The 12920-nt window shown below is 41.8% G+C and overlaps 1 protein-coding gene across 1 annotated transcript; it reads left to right on the top strand.

The window, feature by feature from the left end:
• Positions 1 to 2091: 2091 nt before the first annotated feature.
• Positions 2092 to 12170, top strand: LOC109032085 (uncharacterized). Its single transcript, XM_072299928.1, has 2 exons — positions 2092 to 6538; positions 11385 to 12170. The coding sequence occupies exon 1, from the start codon at positions 4893 to 4895 to the stop codon at positions 5916 to 5918; it is 1026 nt and encodes a 341-aa protein (XP_072156029.1). The 5' UTR covers positions 2092 to 4892; the 3' UTR covers positions 5919 to 6538; positions 11385 to 12170.
• The last annotated feature ends 750 nt before the right edge of the window (positions 12171 to 12920 follow it).

Here is a 12920-nt window from a genome sequence, read left to right as displayed (position 1 = left end):
CATACCAGAAAAATAATTCGCGTGGAATCTAACATTGATTCGATGAACCGTCTAGTTGTAAAATCAGATCCGCGTGTAACTAGTTTTCGCTCTAGTGCATAAAAAAAGAAAAATAATCAGGGTGATGATCTAACGCATTATTTCATTGGACACTGCACTGTGGGGCCCGTTAAAATCAATTTCGTAGCCCTACTCGATTTCGCTCGTAGGCATTTTGGACGAATTGTAGTCGCCAAAATTCCACCCATTATTCGTCTTCCGCACCGTGTTAATGATCTTAAAATCAATTTCGTAGCCCTACTCGATTTCGCTCGTAGGCATTTTGGACGAATTGTAGTCGCCAAAATTCCACCCATTATTCGTCTTCCGCACCGTGTTAATGATCTTAAAATCAATTTCGTAGCCCTACTCGATTTCGCTCGTAGACATTTTGGACGAATTGTAGTCGCCAAAATTCCACCCATTATTCGTCTTCCGCACCGTGTTAATGATCTTAAAATCGATTTCGTAGCTCTACTCGATTTCGCTCGTAGACATTTTGGACGAATTAAAGTCGCCAAAATTCCACCCATTATTCGTCTTCCGCACCGTGTTAATTAGGAGACGTTTCGGCACGTTTTTAAGCCCATTAAACCGAATGAAATGACCGTATTCGGTACAAGTACGATTATTTCAAGAAGCTCACTGAGTTTTTGGGTAGGACTATCCATTCTTGCAGGAGAACCGGCAGCATTTGCCGCTTGACCACGATATCGCGAGAATGGCATGCACTGTTTTCGAAGGTTTGAGTATCTGGTGCATTGGCGTCAAAATATGAACTTTGTCCTGGGGCCTGGCGGTGTGCAGGAGTTCCCCAGCGATCGTTGAAGCTTTCACAATCAGTTCGACTTGTTTATCCATGCAGGAGGGAACTTCGATCGAGATTAATTGTCAACGCCTTAACGTTGTAACGCATGCACTTACCTTATTTAACGCGGTTTCAAATAAATTGTCCGGTTAATTAAATGGAGTTTATGTTTCAACGCAATTTTACAGAGTTTTGAAGTGTTTCAACGCAATTATTGTTCCCAGCAGTGATAATATGATGTTGCCGCTTTCATTTTGGCTGGAGGACGTCTGCCGCCCACGAGGACCCGAAGTCATCCTCATTAACTTCTCTGATCCATTCATTGGTTCAAATCCCGGTCATGTCAAGACAGCTTTCTTCGAGAATCGTTACTGGCATGGCAAGAACCAGGCAACACCGACTCTTCGTCGGGATTTCAACTCAGCTCCTTTTTGATCATTTTGCGTCCAGATATCTATCAACCATCTTCCGATGAGTTTTGTCGTGTAAGTTTCTGTTAATTTGTCAGAATTTTGGTTTCCCTTGTGTTTCTTTTTATTTTTTTGAAACATTTAGTAACATGTCGTCAATGCTCGGGGCTCGCTTGTCCCCCGTAATCCATCGACAGACGCTCTCGATGAATAGAGAAATTTTCCCATGCACAGGCTACACGCCCGTGCATGTGAATTTTTATTCATCGAAAGTCGAGATCGTCTGTATGAGAAAATTACGTTGGGCAAGGTCCTAGACCTTGGTTACCTTTCCCGCGCGTTTTCACCAAAGACATTGGTTTTCTTTCACGTCGCCTCCTCACCTCTTATGTCTTAAGTGCGTCAATTTTCAATTACTTATTATGGCTCCCATGAAACAAAAAAAATTTGTACCCCTAAGAAATTTTCACCTGTTGACTATAGAAAAGGGGCACAAGAAGGCTTCAAGTGCCATTGATTTTGCCTTCACAGTCATGGGACAACTAAGCAGCGACCTTCAAAAGAGAGTATCCGTGGCTCATATCCTTGCAATTGCAGTCGAAAAGAAGTCAGCGACCGAAACGGCAAATATAAGGTCCTAGACCTTCACGATCCTGATCACATTAAGGTAACCCGCCTCCAGGCCTCTAACACACTGTCTGGGGTTTGCTTACATGATTCCAGCGGTTCTCTCATTTCCTTATGCGTGGAAGTTCCGTATAAGGAATACTTGTTGCCGACCCCAGGGCAGGGACCAGGTCCCTGGTCCCCCTAGCCCGATGAAGTGTATCATATTTTTCCACTGTCAAGTTTATAATCGAAAATACATTAGAAAAATGAAATAAGCAATAGAAAATCTAATGTAATATATAAAATGCGCTAGTACACCGGTGAGTCTACTTGTTCTTTGTCATTAAATAACGACAAAACTTAATAATATACCATCAAGTCTTTCGATTCTTTAGTTACTAGAAAAAATCATAAAAGAGCAGGCTCTAAATAGTTTCAGCCACTTGAATAATCCGTATTAATTAAATGTTGTCGAGTTCTTAAAACAATAAGTTGTGAAAAATATTAATTAATTTATAAGTCACTTATAGGAGCAATGCATTTAAAAGCAAAAATTTTTATGAATACATACATTCTACCGTGGAGAGAAAATGAAACAAAAACTGAGCGACACATCTACATTGAGAAGTGTTTGCCTGCATCTAATTTCCTTCTTTCATATTGTGGAGGAAATTCGCACAGCAAAAAATTGCACTCTCCCTTTAAATCGCAAATTAACGTGTGTGAGCCTTACTTATTTGGCAACTTGTCGTTGATCAGAGCCGATGAGATCGCTGAAGAGTGTTTATTTTTGAGCGTTAAATACTTTTTCTTCAGCGGGACTGGCCTAACAGCCCATGAAATTACTTTCCGACACAACGCCATTAATGTTCTTCGAACCGAAAGAAATGTACCAACCTTTTTCGACGAGATTAAATAAACTTAATAATCACCCTGACGTCATGTCAAAATACCTACACACACAGTCATTACACAGTGAACGATCGGAAACACAGTAAGGACGATCGTCGTTTACCATATAAAATGAGGCACTTCTAGGATGACACAGATGTGCTTATATATTACGACGGTCTTTCTTCAGTGTGACGATAGTGCATTGCACAGTACACGATTTGAAACACGGGAATGACGATTATCTTGTACCCTACAAAATGAGGCAATTCTAAAATGATTCATCGATGGAGGATGGCAGACACCCTTAACATAACCCCTATATCAATCATAGCCGAGTATCGTATACATTCGTATAAGTTTCAAAATTGATTAAATACCGATTCCGCACTTTGTGTTTCAGGTGTCCATACAAGCGACGCGATCCCGCACATGGCGAGGAGCCCAACATCGTTCCTTTTTGTTCGCCAATACGACGTTAGTATGTATGCTAATGTATGAATGTTGAAAATAATGAAGAATTGTAACTGAGAAGCGTAGGTCAAGGACTGAGTGTGGTTTATTAATTAAAAATAGAATCTTGTAACATTAGTTTGTAAATTATCCCTAAGTTTAAACTAAACACCTATGCAATTGATGCCCCGTAAGAGACAGTAGTACATTTTTATTTTACATAAAAAAAAATACGACGTGGCCGAGAATCGGGCCTTGTTTGTTGTATTTGGAGCTGAACGAATTTTGTAAGGCAGTCGCAAACAAGACCTACTTTTACCCGCGTGCCTTCCCCCGTTTCTTTAAGGTAATTCCCCACGTAAGACTATGTAAACTGTCTGGTTGTATGGGATAAGATCTAGACGGAAGCGACGGATTTTTACGTCACCGAAATGGAGACAGTCCTACGGGAACGTTGCCGTGATAAGGAAGAACGCCGTATGAGCCATCAGGCGTTGCCAAATTTCCTTTGATAAAACACGAATTTCCCGGTAAACTTATGAATATTTTTCTTCCAATTTTTCAGATAATTTCGTTCGCAATTTCACCTGAAGATTCTGAAAATTGAAAGGAAAAATATTCAGATCTTTCCTCAAAAATAAGCATTTTATCGAAGGAAATTTGGCAACTCTCGAATGTTCATACGGCGATCTTCCTTGGCAAGGCAGAACGGGTCATGCACACGTGCGGAGGCGAAGCGACCCTTCAGGTACTGCTGGTCAAGGGTGAAAAGTAAGATGGAAAGCGAATTATTTGTTTCTGTTACCTGCATCATTACAGACGGGTATGTTCCCGCCAATGAGGAATATCAGCTTCGCCCGGTCAAAAAACGGGCAACGTGCTTCCGCAATTTTGATCATGGTGATACAGACACCACGATGTATTGTGAATCGCTCCATAATAAAATTAAAACTGTGTATCTAGGTCGTAAGTTTAATAGAAGAGCGGATGATCTTGTAAATATTATGTTAAAATTAGATGATGATATACATTTAGCGTTACTGTACAAAAGGCTGACAGAAGAGCCACCCTTTGGTAAAAGACATGAGGAAAATACACGCCATATGAAAGGCAGTTTAATTTTAGACGAAGACGTCTCTTGTCTGTCAGGAAGTGAATATTTAATTAAATCCCAGTCACAAAAGGACACTCGTTATATAAAATCACTGGAAGCTGAAATTGGCGAAAATGAGCTCAAAGTTTGACAGAGCTTGGGGCGAAGAGGAGGAGAGGACATATATAAGATTGGAATTCTCTCCCCAGTAGAATGTTTTTTTACTCACATAGTGTAAAATAAACCAAACGAACTGCATGGATTTACATTCCATTCCTCCTATCACACCCGCAAAATTACGTCGCATATTGACTGCCACGCCTTTACCTTGAACTAATTTCGCGGAGGAATGCTGCATTACCTTGAACTATTTACTCGTAGCAAAAATACTGCATCTATGCAATCGGACAACTCTCCCCACCTAAACAGGGTGTCGTTCAAACTGCTTATCCAGAGATCAAAGGACCTTACGACCCTAAGTTTAGGGAAGGACTCCACCTTTGATGGCGAAACGATTCATAGGCTTTTTTTTGCGAAGAAAAAAAAATTTTCATCTGCACTGATGTAGATTTATTTCCGGATCCTCCTGATGACTCTGGTGATCTTGATCAAACCTCTCAAATCTATGACGTTGAAGAAACGACTCAAAGTTGTGATGTTGATGAAACGATTCAAATCTGCCATGTTCATGAAGAGAATGACAACCATGTGGATGTTATATCACGTACTGAGCCTGAGGTTACACTCAAATCGTTATGTTATGGAAACATCCGCCTATCTTCTTTCAACGTATGAGAAAACAAATTGGATAAATGACAGGAGGAATCCGTTTAAGAATGCTGCCAGAGGGATGCGAAAGAAGTCTTTCAATGTACACCTCCCTTTACGCATAACTTTCACGGACAGTTTGTGGTTGAAAATTGACGGAGCAGAGCAACCAGAACTTGGTAGAAAGGAGGAAGGTTACGACTTAGGGGGCCTTCGCAGAGAGTTTTTTACTCTTGTGCTGGGCAAGTGCCTGCCTTTATACAATTTTGATCATGGTGATACAGACACCACAATGTATTGTGAATCGCTCCATAATAAAATTAAAACTGTGTATCTAGGTCGTAAGTTTAATAGAAGAGCGGATGATCTTGTAAATATTATGTTAAAATTAGATGATGATATACATTTAGCGTTACTGTACAAAAGGCTGCCAGAAGAGCCACCCTTAGGTAAAATACATGAGGAAAATACACGCCATATGAAAGGCAGTTTAATTTTAGACGAAGACGTCTCTTGTCTGTCAGGAAGTGAATATTTAATTAAATCCCAGTCACAAAAGGACACTCGTTATACCGTTCATGTAATTTCTCCTGTTTGCACTGAGCCTGCAGTATGTTACATCAAATGTGATAAAACACCTTGCACACATCTTCGTTGTCACATGTACACCCCCTCTTGCGATGATGTCAATGCTTTGTGTAAACACATAAATGAAGTCCATTCGGTTATAATGATGAAAAATAATTGTTGTGATAATGAAGATATTCACACTCCTGGTGATCCCTTAGACAATGATTATGTTTTAAATGTTATTATATGTATGGTATGTATTTGTTGTGTTATGTAATTTATGTTTATTTGATCCGCCACCTCTAGAGAATTCCTCCCGAAATGAGAATACTTCAGAACAATTGCTTTCGTCCTGTACAAAACAAATGTCTGAATTACAATTAATACTAAATGATGAACGGGTCCATTCGTTGGTACCTCATGTGGAGAAAACGTTGAAGTTACTTGTTTCCGAATGTAAAGGACTAATATCAAGTACAGCATCATTCCCTCCTCCTCCAACAATGACTCAGAATTCTGTTGCACCAAATTAAAAATTTAAGACCCAAGAGAGTCCAAGAGAGAATCCAAGAGAGTCAAATCAGAGAGAGAGTATAATTTTAGATGAAGACGTCTCTCGTCCATCAGAAACTGAATATTGCGTAAAATCCCAGTCCGAAAAGGACACTTGTTATGCTGTTTGCGGTGAGCCTGCAGAATGTTACATTAAGTGCGATAAGTTGTAACGTTTTGCGTATCGCAACCCTGGTTTCCCGCCCTATATTCGAAGTTAACAGGTTGGCAGTTCCGACTACCTCAGTCAATACCCTGGCGGAGGTGGTCGAAACTGCAACGGTTGCTGTATGGACACTGGACTTGTGTTTTCGCGTCGCGCTCCGCATCCCCCTCGCGATAAATGTGAGTATTTCGGTAAAAAGCCACCCCTTTTGGGGGTGGTAGTTCTTGTTTTCTTCGTTATGTGAGTTGTGGTGGCCGGCAAGCCACGAAGCCATACCAAACTTCGTTTTCTTCTCTTGTGAGCTCTTGGGGGTAGGCATTGTGCACGCGATGGCCTACCCCACGCGTTTCCCTTTTTTGGCTTCTTTTGGTATATCATGTTGTTGAGAGTCTCGTCACGCTTCAAAGTCACCATGCATACATCTGTGCTGTCACATGTACACATGTTCTTGCGATGACGTCAATGCTTTGTGTAAACCCTTACACTAAGTCCATTCCTGTATAATGATGAAAAACTGTTGTGATAATGAAGATGTTTACAATCCTGATGACCCTTCAGACCCTGATTATGTTTCAGATGAACTCGACTAGCTAACGATCAACGGGAAATTCGTCGTTGAAGAGATGGTCTATTCCAAAACCTAGCAATTCAGACCCAGTCTCGGTAGATGTCACTCATCTCTCAGTAGATATTACCTGACCTAGATGTCACCTAATTTTTAGGTGATGTCACCATTTTTTGTGTATACAACTCCATAGGTTCATCGGAAGACGAACATTTTGGAATGGAGGCAAACGAAGGGGTACCGAGGATAGCTGCGCGGCGCAGCTGTAGAAACACTCTTTTCAGGGCTAGCCTTCATTTTGTCGCCCCTCAGATCAAGCATAGCACCAGACCTGCTCGATAGCATACTGCTACTGAGGTCCATTTGAATCATTTCTTTTTATTTTTTCAAAATAAAACTTATGTTGCTCCACTCAACGGAAATTTTTCCCCGTTTGGGCAATGGATACTTCCTCGTCCGAAAGGTACCAAGTAATGCGCCCACCCTACACTTCACACCACCTGAAGGGTGTACCATTGCAGTGCTGCCCCAGACCCACGTCACGACCAAGCCTGGCGATATAGTACCTCCACCCCCTCAGATGCAGACACAAAGTGCTGTTGTAAATGCTGTAGGTCAACTAGAGGGTCCAACCCACCCAAACTGATTTGGGTGGACAGTGGGCCTCAGCCACCCAATTATATTTGTCAAAATTCTTGTGTTGAATAGTTGCCTACTGTACTGTTCCGCCATATCCTGCTTTCTTTCGGCTCTGAGTTTTCAAATTTCTTCAAATGTTTTATCTATAAACCACCTAATTCCTGTTGTGACCTTCGTGGTTGCTGGCGGAGTTATGTTGTAGACCTCCTCAAGTTCAAATCTGTGTACCGAAGGTTACCTATGAGGCGCGTTGCCCAATTATTGCGCAGTCTCAAGGATTTTCACATCAGACTTCAAATGTTTAGCAGCAGCATTTAATTGAGTTATACTTTTCACTCCAAGGCGTAGGCACCCAAACCCGCGACCCTCCCCGCGGCGCCGTCCTGTCCGAGGCAACCCTGACCACCGTGGGCGCTCCCACCACCAACAATCTGGAAGAAGATGCTGAACTTTGTACGTATGTTCATTGAAGCTTGTTCACCAATATTTCGCTTCTGTGTCACCTAAGTTCTTTCGCAGGCTTGGAGTTAGGCGTCCGAAGATCGAGACAATATTAACCACCCAGAGGAATATCCCTAGTTGCCGAGGAAAGTTCGTCTTAGATTGACAACTTGAATAACGTGTATTTCTGATGGGACAGTTCCTGCTTGAATGGAATTGGCCTCAACTTCAAACCCATTTTTAAACGGGTTTTGGGAGGGGGGAAACAGGAAAAACAATACGCTCGAGCCAGAAAATGGCCCTGATGACGAATACCGTGACAATGTTTGGAAAATTTGAAAGTCCATTTTCGACTTTTGTGTATTGCTGTGCGTTGTGCCGATCCGGACTCGGTCGGTATCGGCGGAACCTTCCCGGTCGCCCTTGGCGGGAAAAATGGAGAGATCGCGCGGCGGGCACCGCGCCCCTTACATTTTGCAATTTGGAACTATAAATTCTAGCCCGGTTTAAAAACAACGTATGTGCCATTAATTTCCCTATGCATATAAGAGTTTTTACAGAGGAGCCAGAATTTATAGTTCCAAATTGCAAAATGCAGTCCAAGTCTCCCATTATCTTTCCCGCGGGGGAGATGCGCGGGTTTTTTTCGGGCGGCTGATGATTCGGTTGCGCTGCCCAGCGCGTTTGTCGTCATGGAAATTGCTGTGTACAACGGATTGTCGACGAAAGCATGATGCATTATCGCATCGTCGTCCTGTAACGATTTTGATGACGTCAGAGAGCATAATTCTGTTGGAGGATCCGCGGTTTCACCGTGCTCCACGTGAGGTCCAATCCTTTTTGGGCTAATTGACTTTTGGACGACCACAAAATCGTAACCCTTCTGGGCGAGTAATTATGGGCTTTTTGGAGATTCCAACGATTACGTCGGACTTTTCCCGCAGTTGCCCCGGGCACATTGCGGTAGTCAAGTACCTACAGTTTCACGATGAACATACAAATAAGTGCGGTTTACGAAACTTCTAGAGAAAAACCAAGTATCGTTGTCGATAGTTTTAAGTTCACGCAATCAAACATATTGAAAGATGGATCAAAGAGATTTCGGTGTGCGAATAAAAACGCGGTGCGAGTTTATTGGTGGATTCGGCTTTGAAATATGTTATACAGAGTAACAACGTGGAAAATGTACCTTCTGTAGATAGTCTTGAACCTATTGGAATCGCTTCATAGTCGATTCCTCAAGTGTGAAGGGAAATTGTTTGCCACGTTGTACAGAATAATAACAAAATAATCTCATTTTCCCCTAAAAGGGCCCGCCCAAAACGTCCACTGTTTTCGGACCAAAACGGCTCTCTTTTTCTCGGTTAAGCCCAAAACGCCCATAATCCCACGTGAGGCCATCTCCGCCTGACTCGCTTATTAGCAAACACCATGCATGTAATTAGGGGCCGTCCCTAAATTCCATAACGCACTTTTCCCGCATTTACCCCCCCCCCCTTGTATTACGCAAAAAAAAGCGCATGGCGTCACTCCTCCCGCGGTTGTTATTTTCCAGATGATCTGCTCGGCAATGTTACACGTCTAGGTTACCGAGTCACTCGTTAAGGTAACAATGCTACGCGCATAGGTGTATCCTGAGCGTGTAGCAATTGGAGCATTAGTACCTATGCGCGTAGCATAGTTACCTGAACGAGGGACTTGGTCACCTAGACGTATAACATTGCCGAGCAGGATCAACGAAACACTAAAACGGTCGCATGCTCAACGGTCCACCCCTGCCAAAAAGGCAAAAAAGTCTTCAGAATTTTTGGTTATTGAAGAGTTGATATTATTGAAAGACCCAATATGCGGAAACCTCCCACAGGAGAAGATTATCAGAATCACTGCAAGCTGAAATTGGCGAAGTTTCTTAAGGATGCTAATCGAAACGTGTGCTTCGTATTTGAAGAAGCCCGCTGTATACCCACGTGGGGTGTAAAGTTTCGCGGTAGGTTACTTGAGACGCCACGATGGATTTTTGATCTGACGCAAAGACAGACAATCCTCGTTTCGGCTACGTTGTCTAACGTTGACATGTTATTCATTGAAGGAACGCTTTCCATAAAAATAGAGAGTATTGTAAGTTGTTTGGCACCACGTCCAAATATAAGATACGAAGTGGTACAAATTAATACGGTGTCCGAAGTTGCATCGCTCCGGCAGCTAGTTAAGGATGAGCATTTAATAGTTAATCTGCTAAATAATTGTTTTATGAATGAAAAGCACCTGATTGTTTTCCTCGAGAATCGAAGAGGTATTGAAACTTTATAGGAATTTTCAAATCGAGGAGGCATTACTGCGACACACCCCTGCCAAGAAGGCAAAAAAGTGTTCAGATTTTTTAGTTATTGAAGAGCTGATATTATTGAAAGACCCAATATGCGGAAACCTCCCACAGAAGAAGATTATCAGAATCACTGGAAGCTGAAATTGGCGAAAATGAGCTCAAAGTTTGACAGAGCTTGGGGCGAAGAGGATGTGAGAACACATGTAAGATTGGAATCCTCTCCCCATCTAAACAGGGTGTCGTTCCAACTGCTTATCCAAAAATCAAAGGATCTTACTACCCTAAGTTTAGGGAAGGACTCCACTTTCGATGGAGAAACAATTCATAGGCTTTTTTTTGCGAAGAAAAAAAATTTTCATCTGCACTGATGTAGATTTATTTTCGGATCCTCCTGATGACTCTGGTGATCTTGATCAAACGTCTCAAACCTACGAAGTTGAAGAAACGACTCAAAGTTGTGATGTTGATGAAACGATTCAAATCTGCCATGTTCATAAAGAGAAAGACAACCATGTGGATGTCATACCACGTGCTGAGCCTGAGGTTACACTCAAATCATTATTGAAACATCCGCCTGTCTTCTTTCAACGGTTGAAAAAACAAATTGGATTATTGACGGGAGCAATCCGTTTAAGAATGCTGCCAGAGGGATGCGAAAGAAGTCTTTCAATGTACACCTCCCTTTACGCATGCATAACTTTCACTGACAGTTCGTGGTTGAAAATTGACGGAGCAGAGAGGAAGGTTACGACTTAGGGGGCCTTCGCAGAGAGTTTTTTACTCTTGTGCTGGGCAGGTACTTACCTTTTTACAAAATGCCCATGCAAGAAGCGCTTTGTTTTATACCAGATCCATCGCGACATTTTCCCTTAGTACCTTGACGACAATTTTAAATTGATGCGCTTCCCGCCACTCGTGATATCTCGTATAATCTATATTTTCTCCATTAATTGTTGAAAGATTGATATCCATTGGCTAACTGATATTTGAAATGTTTACTACTTCGTCGTTAAATTTTGCGCGTTACTAATATGTGATTTATATTCAATTGCAGCTCTGCTTCAACGACTACTACTTCTTCAACTGCCGTCAGCAGTAAGTCTAAGAACAGACTCGTGTCGAACGATTCCGCTGACAGTGGTCCAAGCAGAAAACAGCAGTCGCAAGGAGGCGCACAAAGGATTCCATCCGACGATGAAGACCTATTGGCCAATATGCAGTTGACCGATGATACCCCTCGATCAGATGACTCTACGTCAAACTTACAAGGCGACGGATCATCTAACGCGTCTGCTTCGAATTTCCAAGCTGCAGTGCCCCCCAATAGGTAAATATGGATGTGTAATTTGTGTGTGTGTTTTTTTTTAAAAAATTTGTTTGTTCGACTGTTGATCGATTCTCCCGTCGCACGGAGAAGCATGGAGGCCTCGGTGTATCATTGCGAATATTGCGAAAGTTTTAATTAAATATTTGCAGTGATCTGACTACACCTAAAAGAGCTTCCTAAACCATACTGTAAACATGCGTCTATTCCGAATCGACTTACACAGCGAAATGTAAAAGTATACTGTATGTTGTGCACATTTGCACCTTCACAACATTGAACAGGTCATTAGTTTGGTGCATGACTGGTCGTTAAACAGAATAATACGTACTTGTATTAACACACGTTCAATTGTGTAACATGCCATAAAATAACAATAATTAACGATTTTTACCGTGCCAGTAGAAAGTTACGATTGCGGGGAAGAGAAAAATTTCTGCGATCAAATGTGTGTCGAAGTTCAAACTGCGCAAAATTATACATGCCTCTTTTAATGGCTCAGAAACATTCCAAATTACATACAGGGTGTACCAAAAGTCCGTCCCACCCCTGCTAACTTTTGAACGAATTGAGCTAGGGTAATGAAACTTTGGGAATGTTCTTATCTCAAAGGGGACCATCTTTTAGGGGGGTCAAAAGTTTGGTCCCCCCCCCAGGGGGGGCGCGGGGGGCCCCCAACTTTTTTTTTTTCAAATGACAACCCCTATCTTGTGATCTATCATTCGAAAGAACATAAAAAACTAAGAATTTTGGCGCAAACCGCAGATCAATATCTTAATTTTTGACCGAGTTATGATAGGTCAAAGGTCAAATTTGACCTATTTTCAAAAAATCATAACTCCGGTTCAAATTATCGTAAAGAAAAAAATAAAACGGGAAAATTTACCAAATTGTGTCCGCTTTTAAGTAAAAGTTGCAGAAATCACTTCGATGTAATTTTAAGGGGGGGCTCGGACCCCCAAATGCGTCAATTCAAAGGTCATTCAATTTTCCCGCGAAAAAAGGCAGTTTCCCCCAGATTTGCCTCCACATTATCTCAGTAAGGTCAAAATCAGTTCAACATTACGTTGGCAAGTCCCCAAATTTCGGGAAAAGTTAAAAAAAACGAAATTTAAATGGTCAAATTTAATGACCTTACATTTCGTTTTTTCTTAACTTTTCCCGAAATTTGGGGACTTGCCAACGTAATGTTGAACTGATTTTGACCTTACTGAGATAATGTGGAGGCAAATCTGGGGGAAACTGCCTTTTTTCGCGGGAAAATTG

This window comes from Bemisia tabaci, chromosome 4 (assembly GCF_918797505.1).
Source record: "Bemisia tabaci chromosome 4, PGI_BMITA_v3".
NCBI classification, from domain to species: Eukaryota; Metazoa; Arthropoda; class Insecta; order Hemiptera; family Aleyrodidae; genus Bemisia; species Bemisia tabaci.
This window is presented reverse-complemented; position numbering and strand designations above follow the sequence as displayed.

Excerpts from the sequence above, each read along its gene's own strand:
- LOC109032085 (XM_072299928.1), top strand. The coding sequence starts at position 4,893 with ATGACTCTGGTGATCTTGATCAAACCTCTCAAATCTATGACGTTGAAG.